At 36.7% G+C, this 18,688-nt stretch overlaps 1 protein-coding gene across 1 annotated transcript in view; it reads right to left on the bottom strand.

The window, feature by feature from the left end:
* Positions 1–18,688, bottom strand: part of ENAH (ENAH actin regulator) — an 83,249-nt gene that overhangs the window by 40,397 nt on the left and 24,164 nt on the right. The window contains exon 4 of the mRNA XM_023730865.1: positions 4,508–4,564. Within this exon, the coding sequence (XP_023586633.1) occupies positions 4,508–4,564 (57 nt within the window). The remainder of the gene's footprint in view (positions 1–4,507; positions 4,565–18,688) is intronic.

The following is an 18,688-nucleotide window of genomic DNA, read 5'->3' as shown; positions in this document are numbered from 1 at the left end:
ATTTTCTAAGACAATGAGACATTCTCTTTGGGGTAACTATTCATGAAGTGGAGAGGGAAAACTTAAAATGAAAAATCAGAATTCAAAAACTCACCTAAATAGAACACTGGAAATGAAAAACAGGAGAGAGAAAGCATGAGAACCTTATTACTAGACTGAAGTACGCTAATGCATTTATCAAACTTGCCCAATTTAAGCTGCAATTTTTGTTTAATGGCCTGGCATTTCCAGGACTGGTGAAAGCAAACATATGCTAAACTTCTATATAGTAATTAACCTACTTAGCTACATTTTTAATGCAACAGGGGTAATCTTAATAACTTTTCATTTGGGTTAACGAAAACACCTACATCCGTATCAACGTGATTCTGTCCTGAGAAACTAATGCCCAGCCACTGCCATGTGATTATACCATGCCGACCCACTGCCACTAAATTACGGGACACCTTAATGTAACTGGTTATAAGAATTAAGTGTGTCATAAAATGAGATAAATAAATACTGGCCCTAATAAACAATTCCTAGGGTTTAAACAAAACAATCCCGAAATCTAATCCAATAAACAGGAGAATAAGAAATCGTAATCTTCCACTCTTGGAGAAGAATGTGAGTAATGATATACTGTACATAGCTGTGAATTCTAATATGCCAGCAAATGCCCCTAGCAGATATTTGGAAAGTTTTTTGTAGACTGCTAGTATAAAAAATAGTTAATAAATGCAGCAAATAAAAAAATAAAATAAATGCTGTACACTAAAGTAAATTCTTGTAATTCTATAGGAGATAACAGCACACAGTATTTATTTTACACTAGTGAGGGTGACTTCACAACTAGAAGGATAAGATTCATTAGAAAGTAATAAGGTACTGGTATATCCCAAGTGTAGAAAATCAGAAATAATTTGATCTGAACTTACCTAATAAATTTTTCCTCACCTCTTTACAAATGTTTTTAATCATTTAATTTGTCCTCTAAAGACAAATTAGATGACAATTGCAGTAATCTATTTAATTAGATTTCCTAAAAGAGTCTATTTTGAGTAACCAAATACAAGAAATATAAAAATATATTAATCTCATTTAATCAATAATAAAAAACACAAAAACTTTTAGAAAATTAAATACATACACAGTTAAATGTTTGCATAAATGAAAAGATACAGCCGTTGTCAAGTAAACAGACTGGAATTCTTTCCTTGGGAAATTAACATAATGATGTAAAAACAGACTGTCATCGGAAGCCATACACTAATGCCTAAGACTTCACAAGGGAAAGTACGTCTATTCTAGCAGGAAGAGGGGGGCATAGAGTAAATTTGAGAAAATGTAGAATGTTTAAGGGAAGTACCTTATATATTCAAAGTTACACTTATCAAAAAACATTAAATGCAAACATTTAGAATTGGCAACTCATGAGACTATTTTGGCCTATTTTTGAAAATTTATATTTGAGTATTTAAATGAAAACCTCATGTTTAAATGCTTAAGCAGCTGGATGTCAGTGCGTCAGACTTATCGGGCATCTATCTCAAAAAAAAAAAAAAAAAAGGTAATCTTATCACTCCATCAATCAAGAATGTAATCATATTATCTAGGACAGGCATTATCTCAATGATAATATTAATGGACTAATAAATTCACCAACTAAATCTATCATTGTAAGTTTTAATTCAAACATAAATTCAATAAAAAGATGTTAAAAATTTCAACTCAACTACTTTTATTAAACAGATTTTTTTAGAACCTAATAAAAGTGTGACATAACTCACACACACACACAAAACTAAATGAGAAAAAAAGGTATCATTTAGCAATTTACAGAAACCCCTTTAGATTTTTTAAGCTAAAAGCTTATTCAGCAAATTTGTTTATGAAGGAGGTTTAAAAAATGTGAGCAATATTTTGTGGGTGGTATCATTATAAAAATAATTCCTACAGTTTATTCAAGGAAACTTCAAAGAAGATCGTTATAAAGTGGGAGAAATTTTTATTGAAGAACAACTCTTGTAATTCTTTTTAACTTGGTTCTTTGTGATAGTGGGTTATTTGTCCTTCCCAAAACATTTTTAAAATGATGGTGGTGGGGGTTCCCCTTAGCATTTTCTCACATCTATATTTAATCTGGTTGCTTTGTTTCTTCTTCATCAGTATTGTCAAATTAAACTAATAAGCACATTGAAAGTATGTGCATTTAAAAAATAACATAAATACACTTTAAGCATTAAATAAAAGCTCTGAATAAGTTATAAATTTCAGGTACACAATTACATTTTTTCCCTCCTGTCGAACATTCTAATAGGTCAGAAAATTGGTAAAGAATACCAAAGGCACCACATACAACATGAAGCAACTAAGATTAGGCAAGGCTGTCAGCCGCCACTGTGTTTGTTGGAATATAACTATTACTTCACATAAGTCATATTCCTAAATGGGTATCTGTGTTCTCACAGAATACAAAAAAAGGTGATTTCCTAACCATTTTAGTGGGCAAATGACAATATTTCATGAGCATCATGTGGTGATTAATAGCCCTTTTTTTGGAATGGGGAAAAAAGAGAAGAAGCAACCAAGGTTAAGAAATGAGTGAACCTGCTTTGTTCCTACTGTATTATCATCAAGGACAGCAGCTGTTTGGGGCTGAATTGTCTCCCTGTTCTACTACCCTAGTGCTAAAGACAATAGCTAATCTTAATTTGTACTGGTTACAAAAAAACCAGGTATGTACACTCTTCCCCTACAGCAAATCATCTGAATTACCTTACTGTTTCTAATAAAGTGTGGCAATGTGACTAATATGGTATCCTACAAATGATGCAAGTAACACTAGAATACCTCTAAACCAAGTATGGCATTTCAGTCTTGCCTTGAATAGTGAGTCTTGGCTAAAGCACATTTCACTTATGTCACATTTTAATTTTCACAAATAAATCTAGTTTCACACTTAGCCACAGATTATTTAAAAACACACAACTAAACAACGAATAGGGGTCTAATAAATATACACAATGCAATCAAGTTTAAACTTAGCAAAGTGGTAATTATATTCCTTATACACAGTTAAATCAATTAATGTAATATTGGTTAAGGTAATATTGGCAAATAAAGATTAAATCGATTAAGATAATATTTAACGCATTATTTTACAACTTAAAATTTCACCTTTATCAAGGTCAAAGCCATCTTTTCTCTGCAATTGGGTAAACTATCTATTATTCTACATGTGAACCTCAACGTATTAAGTAGCAGGTATATAACATCAAGGAAGTTTTCAAAATGAAATAAAGAAACACAAATATGAATAATCACTCATGGCTAGCTATGGCCTGGAAGAAGCACCAGGAGGAGGCATAAAAGTCACTGATTAAACACTTAATCTACAATGTTTAATTGTGGAATTAGGAAGAAAGGAGAATTTATAAAGAGCCATGCAACAGGCTGTAACTCTGTGTTACCTGGAACACTTCTAAAATAAAACTTTAGATGACTGATTTAAAAAGACATTAACTTTTGGGGGAAAATTTACAACACAAGTTTCTTTGCCTAAACCAGTAAACTGAGTATGTACATAAAGTTTAAAATAATTCTCTTCATAGGTAAAGAAACAGTATCAGTAATGCTGATACTAAAAATTCTGAGTCACACGGACAAAATGAATACACATAGCAATATTTTGAACTGTTTATATAAAATTTTATAACTCCCTAATAAAATAACCTGGCTAGTCAAGGTACACATGAGTCAAAAAAAAAAAAAAAAAAAGGAGGTCAAAGAATCAAAAGTCGCTTTCTGGAACTTGGGTTTTCAAAAACAAAGTTTTAAAACCAAATAGGGATAAAAATATAAGAACATAGACAAGGATTAATTATCTCTACTTTGGAGTGGCTATGTGACAGATCTAGTTTGTCCATGCAAAAAATACACATGTGCACACATGTGCGTATGAGGGTGAGGGTGAAAGCAAAGACTCTATAAGCCTAAATTCACTCCTAAACCACAGATATCTAAGATAGTGAATAAAGGAGGCTGTCGATCAGAAATCACCTATTAAAACAAGTAACAGCTTACCTTTGCCTCATAACATGCACACCTAAAATTAATTCAAGTTATACAAAAGCTTCCTTCAAACGGAGCACACTTACATTTCCCAAATCATATTAAGATGGATATAATTTTTTTCTTTAAATTCTCAATTAAAAGTTTGCTTCCAAACAAAATAGTTTAAAATAAAAACAAACGAATAAAAAATCCTTCTCATTTGTGTTTGGATAGGTAGACAAGAACTAATTATAAGAACCTAATTCTAACTTGATCCTCACTAACAAGCCAACTCAAAAGCTGACCAATCACCTACATGAACCACAACAAATATCACAACATAAAAACAGTAGCTGCTCTAGATTCCAAATACCACAAATCAGACTATGGCCTAAGGAAACATAAGTTACGGAAATGTGCAAGTAGTATGTACCACAGCTTGAAAAAGTAATGTAAACATAATGTTGCTTACCACAGAAAATACATCGCAAATTAGTGCTGTCCTGGGTAGCAGTAACCTTGCTCTGGGCTGCAACAGACACCTTGGTGTTAGAAGCTTCAAAGGACAACGGGGCCATCTGAAGAATTTCACGCAAACTAAAAGGTGCTTTGAAATGTTCAAAATGTATTTATACGAACGTCCTATCTAGATCCTCATCCTGGAAAGCTCTGTAATTTAATACAAAACGTTTCTCCTTTAACATAAGCTCTTTAAGAAATGTTCTATGTAATATTATTTGTGGAAAAACCCTATAATAAGCTACAGATCAAATGATGCATTAGTGGATAGCTTAACTGTCTCCTGAGTTACACAATCAAAGAGTGCAATCCACATTTTACGATTATATTTTTAAAAAGTAAGTGGAGATGAGGTGTAGGAAGTCAAGATCTATGGCCATTAGAGGTAATTTCATGAAAGCTACTACCTTTTTTTAGTATTGCTCATTTAGGAGAGTTTGCATTTGAAAAAAAAATTAGGGGAAATGTTTAACATTAATTTGAGAGTAACTGATTTCTACTGACTGAAAAAAAGACCAAAGCTACTGATAAACAGAGCCTACAGCAACTAACAAGTTTTATATTCATTGACGTAAAATGAGAATATCCTCATTCGCTTTGCACTTGGAAAAATTAAAGCTGTTCTTTGTTTTTCCACGCCACACGATTGTTCCTTTTTTTTTGTAATACGTGTATGTATATATTAATATACACACACACACACATCTGACAAAATACCTTATTTAAAATGTGTGGCCAGTTCCAACAGTCATTAATATTTAGGTTATCTACATTAATATTTAGCTTACGTGTGAACAAAGTATATTCTCTTTAGCAGAAAAAAATTCACTGAGAAGAAGGTGGTAATTCATAAAAAATAGAAGGGTTTATCCAAAATCAAGGAATTTATACATCAATAAATTTCAGTAAAATCTCAAGAAAATTCTTTGCAGCACTGGAAAGATTTTCTTTTTTCACTGGCATTAACCAAGAAACAGTTAATGGGTTAAAAATATACTGGGTTAAGTAAGAAAGATCGCATCAAGGCAAACAAGACAGTATTTTGACTCCCCTCACCCAAACTGCACTCTTTAAGTAATACAATTTATGCTAACTAAAAGTTTCCATAAAATCAGATCCAAACCAATTTATACTTAAAGGATGCACACATCTGAAAACGGTGGTAAGTCTTAAATAATAATTTTTGATAGAAATTAGATTTAATATAACTCCATCAAATATGTCTTAATTTTAAAAATATTACACACAGCAGATATTTTCAAACAGAAGCAAAATAATTAACATAAACATCACCTTTGCTAGTTACTTCCAACACTCAATCATTAAAATTGCATGCACAAAAATATTTACAGTAGTGACGTAAGATACAGAAAGACCACAGGCATATGTATAAAATTTCTAAGCTAATTAGGAGAGAAACAATCTATCATAATTATATTTTAAGTTTAAACTGCTTTTTAAATCCGCCTTACTAATGTTTGTAAATAACTACTTCTATCAAATCTTTATTAACTAAAAAAAAAAAGCCTAATCTTCAGGTTTTACCCTACAGTTCTTTTAATCCATATTTAAAGCAAATATAAAAACTTACAAGAAAAACTTGAGAAATTATCTCGGCTCTGACAGCAAAGAAATTGCCACATGGCATTACCAATCATTTTGGCAGAAAGTCACCACCTTCCTCCTGACAATCGTCAGAATGCAGGTAAACCATTATCACTGCGTAAGACGAAACAACTGCAACCAAACCCCCCTCCCATCTTTCTCACAATTTAAACTCTTATACGAGATTCTTGTACTTGGTATCTGTAAGCATCTTCTTTCTACTGACTTTTACTTCATACTATCAGGTAAAATACTGATCTAAATTCTGATAAGGTTGCTTGAATTCTACTGCAGTTTGCATTTCCTGAAGATACTAAATTATTCATTCCATCATATGCATAAGGCTAACAGCACTTCCTGTTTAATGTTGACGCAATTAACTCTTTCTTCACCAAGTTGGGGGAGAAGGATGGAATATGGGAAAGAACATTCATTGTCCAAGTTTGAGTAACATTCAATAATATGGAAATTTCACCATAATTACTTTTAGAACTAGCACAGATGTTCCATACACCTTACATGTTACCTATGAAAGAACATTTCTCTTTAAGTTACAAAAAAAAAAACCGGTTGCTGTTGAGTCGATTCCAACTAATAGGACCCTACAGGACAGAGCTGAACTTGCCCATAGGGTTTCCAAGGCTGCAATCTTTACAGAAGTAGAATGCCACATCTTTCTCCCTCGGGGCGGCTGGTGGGTTCGAACCATCAATCTCTTGGTTAGCAGCCCAGCACTTAACTACTGTGTCACCAGGGTTCCTTCCTCTTTAGGTTACCCATTGCTGTGGAGTCAATTCTGACTCACAGCAACCCTACAGTACAGAGTTGAACTGCCCTATAGGGTTTCCAAGGAGCAACCAGTGGATTCGAATTGCTGACCTTCTGGTTAGCAGCTGAGCTCTTAACCACTGCGACACCAGGGCTCTCCTCTTTAAGTTAGGCCATACTAAAATAGGCTTAGGGCTGAGATGTACCAAAAATATAAAATTTAACATATTAGATGTCTAGAGAAGAAAAATGACCCTCTCCATCAGCTACTCTGACCCTAAAATAGTCTGGTCATTTATTTCTCATGAAGTTTGAGAAGTAGCCATTCTCCAGGCTTTTCTCCTTCTCTCTCACCATTAGGGGTTTTGTATGAGCAGGAAAATGTAGAAATCTGGGGTGGGATGTTAGTAGTGTAAAGTGACAGGCTGTCTAGATTTGCTCAGCACTGGAAAGTTACCATAGTAGACCCTCAGCATTCACGTTTCCACTATTAGCAGTTAGTCCCAATGCAATTTGTAATGGGGATACTACTCACCCTCAGCATTTTTCTGAGGACTAAAGGAGATAATGTTTGTTTGAAGATTGGTTTGAATTTGATTTGCACTCTCTGGAAAGCTGGTCTGTTGAGTGACTGAGTGAGTGCAGCATCAGAATTAGTGATGTTCCCACTTTCAGCCATCAATTAGGCCCCCAGATATTTCCCTAATGATTGCCAAGTTCTACCGCATACATTTTACAGAGTGAAAAGCAAGATGTGTCTGTGTTTTCCTAAAGTATCTAGAATAGAGTGGAGGAAGATACTGCAGTGGCATGGTTGCCTGTACTCAAAAAACAGGTATCATATTGCAGGGCAGTGTGCCAGGAGACATGAGAATTAAAAACCATAAATGTTATCCAAAGCACTGGGATTTTTAAGTAGCATTTTGAAACATTTTCAAAAATATTATTTTAAATTTTAACATATATAAAAAAATCCACTGCTGTTGAGTTGATTCCGACTCATAGCAATCCTACAGAACAGAGCAGAACTGCCCTACAGAGTTTCCAAGGAGGGGCAGGTGGATTCGAACTGCCGATCTTTCAGTTAGCAGCCAAGCTGTTTACCACTGTGCCACCAGGGCTCCAGAAGTCTTCACAGTGAGATGCACATACCCCAGAAGGTGTACATACACTGGAGCAGGGAAGAAATTACTAGTAGCATTTCCTTTTCTATTAATTTTTTTCTCATCCTTTTTACATTCCTGTTTTTTTTAATGTTTTACAGTGTATACAATATGTTAACACCAAAGTACATATATATATATATATATATATATATAAAAATATAAACTACACATTAACGTGTATTAGAGAATAAGCTCAAACATTAGGAGACCACCAGCCTAGACTATTACAATAGCGCTGCCTCTTCTAATCTTGGCACCTCTTCCTTTCCCCACAGCAACCAAATCAGATTCTCTCTCTTAATAAAAGCTCTTTAACTGCTTTATACTACTCTTAAGATAAATATCAAAATCCAATGCCTTCTCCCCACGATCTGTTCACTGCCTAGCTCATCCAATTCATACGCTGTCACTCTCTATGCCCCAGGTACACTGGTCTTTCAATTTGTCAAATGTGCTCTGTGCTCCTTCCCTCTGCAGGGCTTTTTTTACATACGCACGTGACTTCTGCCTATGATACTGGTCAACTGGTATGCTTCTTTTTGCACGAATAGAACTTTCTGGCAGCCAGTACTCAACTGTTGTTGTTGTTAGGTGCCATAGAGTTGGTTCCAACTCATAATGACCCTATAGGACAGAGTAGAACTGCCCCATAGGGTTTCCAAGGAACAGCTGGTGGATTTGAACTGCCAACCTTTTGGTTAGCAGTCAAGCTCTTAACCACTACACTACCAGGGTTCCTTAGAGTTACTATTTGTCCCTAGACAACTAAGATAGGTATTTCTCCCTCTTGCACTAGGAATGGAAACCATGGTGGCGTAGTGATTAAGAGCTATGGCTGCTAACCAAAAGGTCGGCAGTTTGAATCCACCAGGCGCTCCTTGGAAACCTATGGGGCAGTTCTACTCTGTCCTACGGAGTCACTATGAGTCAGAATTGACTTGACAGCAATGGGTTTGGGTTTTTTTTTTCTCTCTTTTTTTGGTTTTCGCTAGGAACTCTTATTCCCTACTTCAACAGTTTTATTATATATCTATATCTTCTATTAGCCATTTCAATTTTTTTTAAAGGATAAGCATAATATAAAATTAGATCATATGAAAATTTCTAGGACATATTAAAAAACTGTCTAAAGACTTAAGAGGAAAATTTTAATACAATATTAAAATTAGGCAAAGAGGTCCAAACTTTTATTTTTGGTTCAAAGATGGTTTGTTTTGGTTCCTTTTGCTATGAATGGGAGTGGTAGACAGAAAAAAGAACTGCAACATCCTACAAATGGAAGTCTGGGGAAAAATGATAAAAACACCCAATTCCATGGGCAAAGCTCACTGTGTGTGCATGCTGGGGGTGGGGGGGTGGGGGGGTGGCATCGATCAATGATCTGAGGTTGCCTCAGATCGCTGTAAAAGAAACAGCACACAATTTCACATCATCCACACGTAGAGAGCTGAAATTCATTTAGGCAAGAAAAGGGTTTTCACTTTAAAAGTATAGAGACTTTCAAGAACCATGTATCTGTCCATTTCCTACTTTTGTAAGAGAAAAAAGAAATAAGAGAAACATGAAGTATGAAGTGTCTAACACTCCAAGCTAGAAAAGCTCTTGAGTGTGGGAAAAATGAAGGCATTGGAGGGAGGGCAATGCTGGACAAGCAAGGAGCCTGGGGACTAAGAGAATAAACCGCAGAGGCATCACAATTTGGTCAAGCGTTCATCTCTGTCTTCAATATGGCACAGAAAACTGCTACACAGTTCTGCTTTACACAATTTACTAAGTTTTAAAATGTTGATTTTTTTTTTTTTTTTAAGCTGAAGAATCTGAGAAAGGCTTTTTGCTTTGTTTTTAATCTCTTAATTTAAAAAGTATTCTTAGGATCTACTCGTTACTCTCACTGTACATCATACTCATTTAGTGTTCAAAATACCATGCATGATACATCCTAGAAGATGTAGGAACTTTGAAAACACTATGCTAAGTAAAAAACACCAGTTGCAAACGACCGCATATTGGGTGATTCCATTTATACTAAACAGTCAGAATAGGTAAATCTACAGACAGAAAGATTAGTGGTTGCCAGTGACCATGAGGTATGGGCGGGGGGAGAAGGTTGTGGGGTGACAGCTAAAGGGCACAGGAATTCTTTTTGGGTGATAAATATTTTAAAATTGATTGTAGTGATGGTTGCACAATCCTGGAAATACACTAAAAAAAACACCGAATCGTACACTTTAAAGGAGGAAATTATATGCTATGTTCAATAAACCTGTTACAGAAAAAAAAAATGCCACGCTGTGCTTCTGTTCTTCCTCTCAGAATTGTTTATAATACAAAATTGAAAAATATCTAGAGGCCTATCACTTTTCCACTATGAAAAATATTAAAGCTGATTATCTCTGGGTGGTGAGATTTTAGGTATGTTTACTTTCTTCCTTGTGCTTTTCCGTATTACTTAAATTTTTAGAAAAAGCATATAGCTTTATAATCAGGAAGAAAAACTTATTTACGTTAGAAAAACAAAAAGTTGTGCCAGGAGAGTTCTCTTAACAAAGAGGGGTTCTTGTCAGGCGGTGCTCTAAATGGCTCTCGTTTCTGACAGGGAAGTGGACATAAACAAAGAATGAAGTGACTCCATTAACAACCCAATGTGACCCTGAGTGTCTGGAAGGACTGCAGAGCTAGAACCTGCCATGCCCTTCCAAGCACCGGGGCACGGAGGCAGGCACCCGGCAGCTCCTCTGCCTGCTGTCGGCTTGTTCTCCAGCAGCAAACAAAATGAAAGGCATTTCTCAGGTCATGGCTCTCTGAAAACACACACAATCAGGATGGTTCAACGAAAACCAGGGCTGTTCTAGTTAAACCAGGACAGGTGCCTTCTTCTCCATGGGAACCCTATTGCCCTTGTCCTTCTTTCCCTCTGCACAATAATTTATGATACTTTATCAGTGAAACCAAGAAGCAACCTCCATCTAAAACGACACAGGACAACCAATATCTAAATGACAAAAACATCCAAATTTACTTTTTGAAACTGAAAAATATTTAAAATTTTATTTAAAAAAACATTTTGTTGAATACATAAAAAAATTGAATTAGCTGGACTTGTTTGCCTCAAATGGGGTTTATTATTAAAAGAGTTAAACTGGTAAACGCTTGGTGTGGGCTGTCAGCAAAGACATAAAAATAAATGTTATACAAGCTGAACATCATTAACGTCAGTCTCTGAAATATAATTACACCCATAACAATATTTTTTTTTTCCCTACTCCTTTAAAAATATATTGCCTTACAATCAGTAGGCCATAAATTTTGTATGCTATTTCAAACAATGATGCTATGTTGTTTAGGTGAAACACAAGTATATTTAAACAAAGAGAGAAAATAAAAAAAAGCCATCACCTAGGTTGCCAAACTTAAAAATTAAGAAAATTTAAATTAGGAGTGTCATGTTCCCACTCTTATTTAAGAATCAACAAATGTTACTCAATAAGTGATTCTTCTTTAGGAAAATCGTGCACAAAATACTTATTAAAATATTTTAAATTTTATTTTTAGTATTTTATTTCAATTTACAGGCTTATATTGTTCTACTTTCTTCTTAAGATATTTTCCATGTTAAATTTTAGTCTCTTACTGCCCACCCTCAAAAATAAAGATAGAAAAGCAGCAAGCAATTTATTTTTACTGAAAATCAACACAAAACACCAAGGGGGGAAGGGTCTTCAATATCAGCAAAAGCCCAGAAGGAAACCCAATATAAACCCCCCATACTGACTGGTAGAGTCTAAGCGCTTTCCAATTTATCATGTGATTGCTGAATTAATACTTTCTATCAGGATACCTGCTTATAGTCAGTCAGCTGTCTGTCTCACTAGACATCAAGGTGCTCAAAGTCATCTCTGTGCCATATTCGTCTTCATATCACCAGCAATTGGCATAGTGCTTGTCACATGGTAACTGATAAATCTGTTCAACTCAACTTTTTTTTTTTACAGAATTGATGCAACTCAAGAAACTTGTTAAAGGTATACTAGGCCCCAGCTGCATTCTAGGTACCTAATTCAATTCACCTAAACAATGCAGATGTGCAGGAAGGGAGAGAAAACGAATATGCAAATGAATGAATCTATGGATTATAAAGTAGCAGGAAAAATATACAAAACCAGAAATGTTTAAACAAAAATCAGGAAAATAATATTTCCTTAAACAAACAAACAAAAACAATAGCTATGTGGCTGGGGCAGGGCTTGTTGCTGGGGGTGGGAGGGTGTTGGCTATAAAGCCAAATTCAGTACACATGCTTCTCGCTTATTGACATGGTTAGGTTCCAAAGACCAAGTCATTATACGAAAATCGCCATTATGTGAAAATGGAGGAATTTTTTTTTTTCTGTTTTCAGACCATCCATTTGTCTGATTTTTTTATTCAGAAAATACGATCATAGAAATAATTACTGCTAAGATTCGCTGATGTGCTCATCACTGTAAAGAGTCCAGTTATAGATTATTCCTCTGCTGAAAAGGAGGCTTGGTGGAGACAAAGCTGGATAAAGCCGGGCTGTGTGACTGGAGGGCCTACGGCTTAACCACTTCACCTTCCTCCTGTGCTGGGTCAGCGCTTCCCTAGCAGAGCCGCCTCCAGGGCTCCACTCCCACTCCTGCAAGCTCTGCTCACCCTCCCTCACCCCAAGCCTGCTCTGCCCTCTGGCCTAGCCAAGTCACCAAGGCTAGGGGCTTTCTGCAAGGGCACTGGGCACCTGGCGGAGGCTTCAGACCCAGTTTGGCTCACTTTGGGATGTCATTAAACTCGCAAGCATTTCTTTCAAACACCCTCTCTGATACCTTTCTGTCCTCCCTTCCCACCCTACAGCAGTTTTGAGCTGCAGGCCCTCAGGCCTCAGAGGAGCAAGGAATCCAGAACAGGTGCCCACTGCCTGTGCGTCAGCCCAGAGGCCGTGGCCATGGAGGAGGCTGCCCCAGTGGCAGCTGGATGTGCCCCCACAGGAGTAGAGGCTGCCCAGACACCCTCCTGGAGGGAGAGGAAGATCTGCGGCCATTGCTGCCAGGCCCGCCGCCTTGTTACCGCACAAAATAGTCAGACAGTAGGTTTTTTACTACTGTCGTAAATGTGAAATGTCGGATAACAAGGTAGTCAGTAAGTGAGGAATAGATGTAATAATCTAAAAGAATAACCCAAAAAATCTATAGCTGAACTTGTTAATGGACTTTAAGTTTGAGATCCCACAAGCTGCGAGGAAAAAGAATAAACATTTTAAAAAGCAGAGAGAAGCCTGATCCACAGCTAGTTTCCAGAATGAAGTAGCCGAGTCACGTGGAGGAGCTCTTTCCTCAAGCCTTATGACCAAGAACCATCGGAGGGCCGAGCACGAGAGTGATGTTAAAGGAAGGAGTGCCTTGAGAAAGATAGTCGGACCATTTCTCCATCTGGCAATAATCCAATGCTGGATTTGTTTGCTTGTTTGTTTTTGGGGGAGCCCTGGTGGCGCAGTAGTTAAGACTTCGGCTGCTAACCAAAAGGTTGCAGTTTGAATCCACCAGCTGCTCCTTGGAAACCCTATGGGGCAGTTCTACTCTGTCCTATAGCGTCGCTGTGAGTGAGAATGGCCTCGACGGCAACGGGTTTTTTTTTTTTTCAGGACTTGTTTTTAAGCAAGTCGAGACTCCACCAGTCAGCTGCAGAGACAGTATCATCACTATTCACAGGAAGAAATCTGCCCCAGAAATGCTAGTGAAAAATCTCAAATAAAACTCATTCAAATTCATACTTAAATGAATAAAGGAGTAAATTTTGGCAGAGAAATAACTGCTGGGCTAATTGACAATGTGGAAATATCACAGTCCTGAAAACCTAGTTCTTGACAGGGATGTGAAACTTGAAAATAAGACTTTACTATTTGAGGTCTGAGGCAAAAATACCCACTTAAGAGGAAGAGATATAATTCAAGCAGACTTCCCAAAAGAATAGTATCCCCTTGGAACGGTAAAATAGTTACGGCACCTAAGAATAACATTATATTCAAACATTATTCATGTAAACAATACTATAAATTATTACTACTGCATTAAAGACACTTGAGAGCTATTTATGTATCACAAGTTTCTTAGTACAGATGAGTGGGAGTGTAGCCTGCATTTAAAAATATCTACGTATGTGTCTTTTGGTCTGCTGAAAGGGATACTTTGAGTAATTTGATCTTTATGTGCGAATAAAATCTGCTAGTTAAGTGCCACTATATCACCACTGTCACTAACACTGGTTTTGCTAAATTTATTTATACGGTCTAGAAATTAACAGCTTAAGGAGTTCTGAAAAAAACTTAACAAAGAGAAAGATTTATACTACAAGTCCCACGCAGCTGAGGAAGAAAAGGGTTTGGGGGAAGAGAACTATATGGGCCAACCAAGCCCATTGCTGTCAAGTCGATTCTGACTCATAGCAACCATATAGGACAGAGCAGAACTGCTCTATAGGATTTCCAAGGAGCGGCTGGTGGATCTGAACTGACAACCTTTTGGTCAGCAGCTGAGTTCTTAACCATTGCACCAACAGGGCTCCTACATGGGCCAAGAAAAACCGCTTAAAAGCTGTAAGACCTGAAAACATTTTTGACAAATTTTCACAGGAAAAGTAAATTGGCACAACTATTTTAGAAAATGATCTGGTAAGATGAATCAGGAATTTAGATTGTACATGTCCCTTGATTCAATGATACTACTCTTAGAAATGTATCCTAAATCATAAAATGAATTAAGAGTTAGATATAAAAACGTTCACTGAAGTATTATTTATGAAATTAAATAATTAGAAACCATAATTAGGGGAATAACTGAGCAAGTTATAGTATATAGCAAAATATTATCTAAACATTAAAAAGGGAAATTGTAATAAATTTTTGTGTCAAAGTGAGAATGATCATAAGTGAAAACAAAGAAGACATAAAACTATATAGAACAGTATGCCATCAATAGGCAAAGTTTTTAAAAAATGCATAGAAAAAAAAGAAATACTGATACCTAGCTGCCCATGAACAGGAATATTACTTTCTTTAAACACTATTGCACTCTACCTCCCTCAGGCCCCCTCAAAGAAAAAAAAAGGTATTATTTTTCAGGAGTCTAGGTGTCATAGATTGAATTGTATCCCCCAAGAATATGTGTCAAGTTGGTTACTCCATGATCCCAGTATTATGTGGTTGTCCTCCATTTTGTGATATTCCCATGTGTTATAAATCATAATCTCTGCCTGTGGTTAAAGAGGATTAGGATGGGACGTAACACCCTTGCTCAGGTCACATCCCTGATCCAATGTAAACGGAGTTTCCCTATGGTGTGGCCTGCACCACCTTTTATCTTACAAGAGATGAAAGGAAAGGGAAGCAAGCAGAGAGTGGGGTACCTCATACCACCAAGAAAGCAGTGCCAGGAGTGTCTTTGGACCCGGAGTTCCTGCGCGCAGAAGCTCCTAGTCCAGGGGAAGATCAGTGACAAGGACCTTCCACCAGAGCCGACAGAGAAGAGAAAGGCTTCCCCTGGAGCTGATGCCCTGAATTTCAACTTCTAGCCTATCTGGCTGGGAAAATAAATTTCTCTTTGTTAAAGCCATCCACTTGTGGTATTTCTGCTGGAGCAGTACTAGATAACTAAGATGCTAGGCTTAACTTTTCTTCCTTAGGGGTGACTTCTCAGATTCCTCACACTAGGTTTTTACATGTTTTAATAACATCCTGGATGCTCCTCTCAGCATTTCCACCACCAGCTGCCATCTACTCAACTGGCCTCATGGTGACCATGTGTCTGTCAGAATAGAATTGTGCTCCACAGGGTTTTCAATGACTGATTTTTTGGAAGTGGACTGCCAGGCCCTTCTTCAGAGGTGCCTCTGGGTGGACTTGAACTTCTAACTTTTCAGTTAGCAGCCAAGCTCATTAGCTGTTTGATACCAAAAATGACACTTATAAGGTAGGTCTGCTATGTCAGTGGATTTTCACAATTTCTGGGATGATTCACACTACAAAACAAATGACTTCTATTTTCCGGAAGTTTTCAGATTATTTAACTAGGACAGTGCCATTCATGTAGGAAGAAATAAATTTTTGTTAACAAGATTCCTTTGCCGTCTTGATCTTCACTGTGGCATTATACTAAACACAAAGGGTTACTTTTTCTTATTCATAATTAGAATCACTGTTCTCCATTGATTTAGAATTTTCCTCAAGCCTTAAAATCATATACCCACAATTTGATGATAATGACTGGAAGAGTGACATTAATTCCTGGGAAATAGGTCCCTAGTCTCTTCCGCAGATAATACTTGGAACCAACCTTATATTGATAGGAGGTAGGTTCTGCATATCTATGACAGTGTGTGCTAGATAACCAATCCTGCAATGGCTTTCCAATGCTCTTAGAACAAGCTTCTTAAGACGACTCACATTTCCTTCGTGACCTGACCCCTACTGACTCTACGTTAAATAAACACACTCTCTCCTGTATCCGGGCCCTTGCACTTTCTGTTCCATTTTTTCTGATGCACAATTCTTCCCCCCTGGCTAAAATGCCATCTCTCTGGTCTCAGTTTAAGCGTTGTTGGTAGTCCCACCCTAGCCCACTATCTGCCTGCCTACTACATGCACATGGTGAGTGACAAGCGCAGATGTGGTCTGTGGCCTAATAGAACTTAGGAGCCTGGTATGGAATAAAAACACTGAATTAAGGGTTTGCACACATTATTATTTAAATATATTTGGCCTAAGGGCTGACTGGGGAGTCCCTGGGTGGTGCAAATGGTTAACACACTGGGCTGTCACTAAATGAAACAATTAAATTTCAAGCTTACTGTAAAATAAGCCTGAAGAGAACTGAAGTCACCAGCTAGACCTGTGTCAGACAATGCATCAGTAGAAGATGTCCAACTGCCAGAGAAGCAGAGAAACTAGAACGAGAGGTAGACAGATTATAGTATCTGAATAACAAAAAACTTCAGGGTAAAATAACTTTCTATATGATTATGAAACCCAAATTTATCACAAAAATATTATCTGACTTTTTTAGTCATTTAATCATTTCTACTTTAAAGCAAGACAAGATATCCTAAGTCCCAGAGCATAAGACTGAAGTCATGCTCATCAAAAATATAATATTAAATTTGAGCTATGGTCAGCTTTCCCAAACAGCTAGTGATCAGGAACTTAAGTAAATATTTTAAAATCCATTTACACAGTGTAAATAATACAATTGTGAAAATCACAGGAGAAAATACAAATGCACCAAGTAACTAGAATCTGGAAGAACCTAAATTTAAGGGCAGAACTAGAAACAGCAACAAGTATTTTGGATGATGGTTACAAATCTAATTATTGGGTAATTTTTCTATGTTCAGCATGAAAGAGGCCACCAGACCTACACTTTCCTTTCAGTGATAAAATGATGGTGTTAACAATAATTAGGAATAACCTTTGCCCACTTCTGTGACTGGCAACTTACCACTTTTAACTGCCAGCCCTTGTGAAGTCTTCATGGGGAGGAGAGAAGATGAAAAATAGGAAGAAAAGGAATAAAAAAGACAGGAAGGAAGGTTTCTCTGTATAGTCAACGCAGAGCATGTCCATTTACATAAAAGGGATAGAAAATACAGAATAATCAATCCCCATCCAATAGACAAACCTTCAAGGTTCTTTTCTAGGCTGTCTGGAAAAGAGAGAGACGAAACAGAAATCCTGTTCTCAGTCAACAGCTCTCCCTGAGATGTAAGAGCGGCAGTTCTAAAACATTCTGGTGCTGGGACATCCAAACATACTTACAAATTGCTGAAGACCCTGAAGAGCTTTTGTTTATGTGAGTTTTACCTATCAGTATTTGCTACAATAAACAACTAAAACTTTCAGTTTTAGTTTCCTATTAATTCATTTTAAAAATAACAATCAAAAAGCCATTATATGTCAATATAAATAACACTTTTATGAAAAGTAAAAATTTTCAAAAAAATTAGATTTCACAAATCTCCTCAATGTTTGGCTTAAGAGAAGACAGATGGATTATTTTATCTGCTTCTGCATTCAATAAGTCGCAGTATCTTTTTTGGCTGAAATGCATGGAGAAAATACAGTACCTTGTAGACCTTCTGAAAGATTCTGGACGGGGACTTCAAGGGTCCTTGGGCCACACTTTGAAAGTCTCTGAGTTAGGGTTTTAACTCAAGATTCTTGATTCTGCATCTAGTTTGGCCCCAAAAAAATGAGAATAGAGAGAGCAAGCAAGTACACAGTAACCCAGGCATTAATCCCTCCAATGATGAAGAGGTTTGTAAACTTGAAGAGTAGCAGCCACTATTAAATATTCATTCAAACTTTTTCCCTTTTGTGATTTAAGAATCAGATGTAGAACTCTTGCCAATTTCAAGTATTAATCAATGTAAATATTAGAAGATAAAGCTATATTGAACAAATGAGAAGGATTTGAGATATAAAGAATTCTCGTCAGAAGGACTAATGGACCACAGCTACCAAGGCCTCCACCAGACTGAGTCCAGTACAGCTAGATGGTGCCCGGCTACCACCACTGATTGCTCTGACCAGGATC

This window comes from Trichechus manatus, unplaced genomic scaffold (assembly GCF_000243295.1).
Source record: "Trichechus manatus latirostris isolate Lorelei unplaced genomic scaffold, TriManLat1.0 scaffold00039, whole genome shotgun sequence".
NCBI lineage: Eukaryota > Metazoa > Chordata > Mammalia > Sirenia > Trichechidae > Trichechus > Trichechus manatus.
Note: the sequence above shows the minus strand (reverse complement) of the source record. Positions and strands in the feature narration are given on the sequence as shown.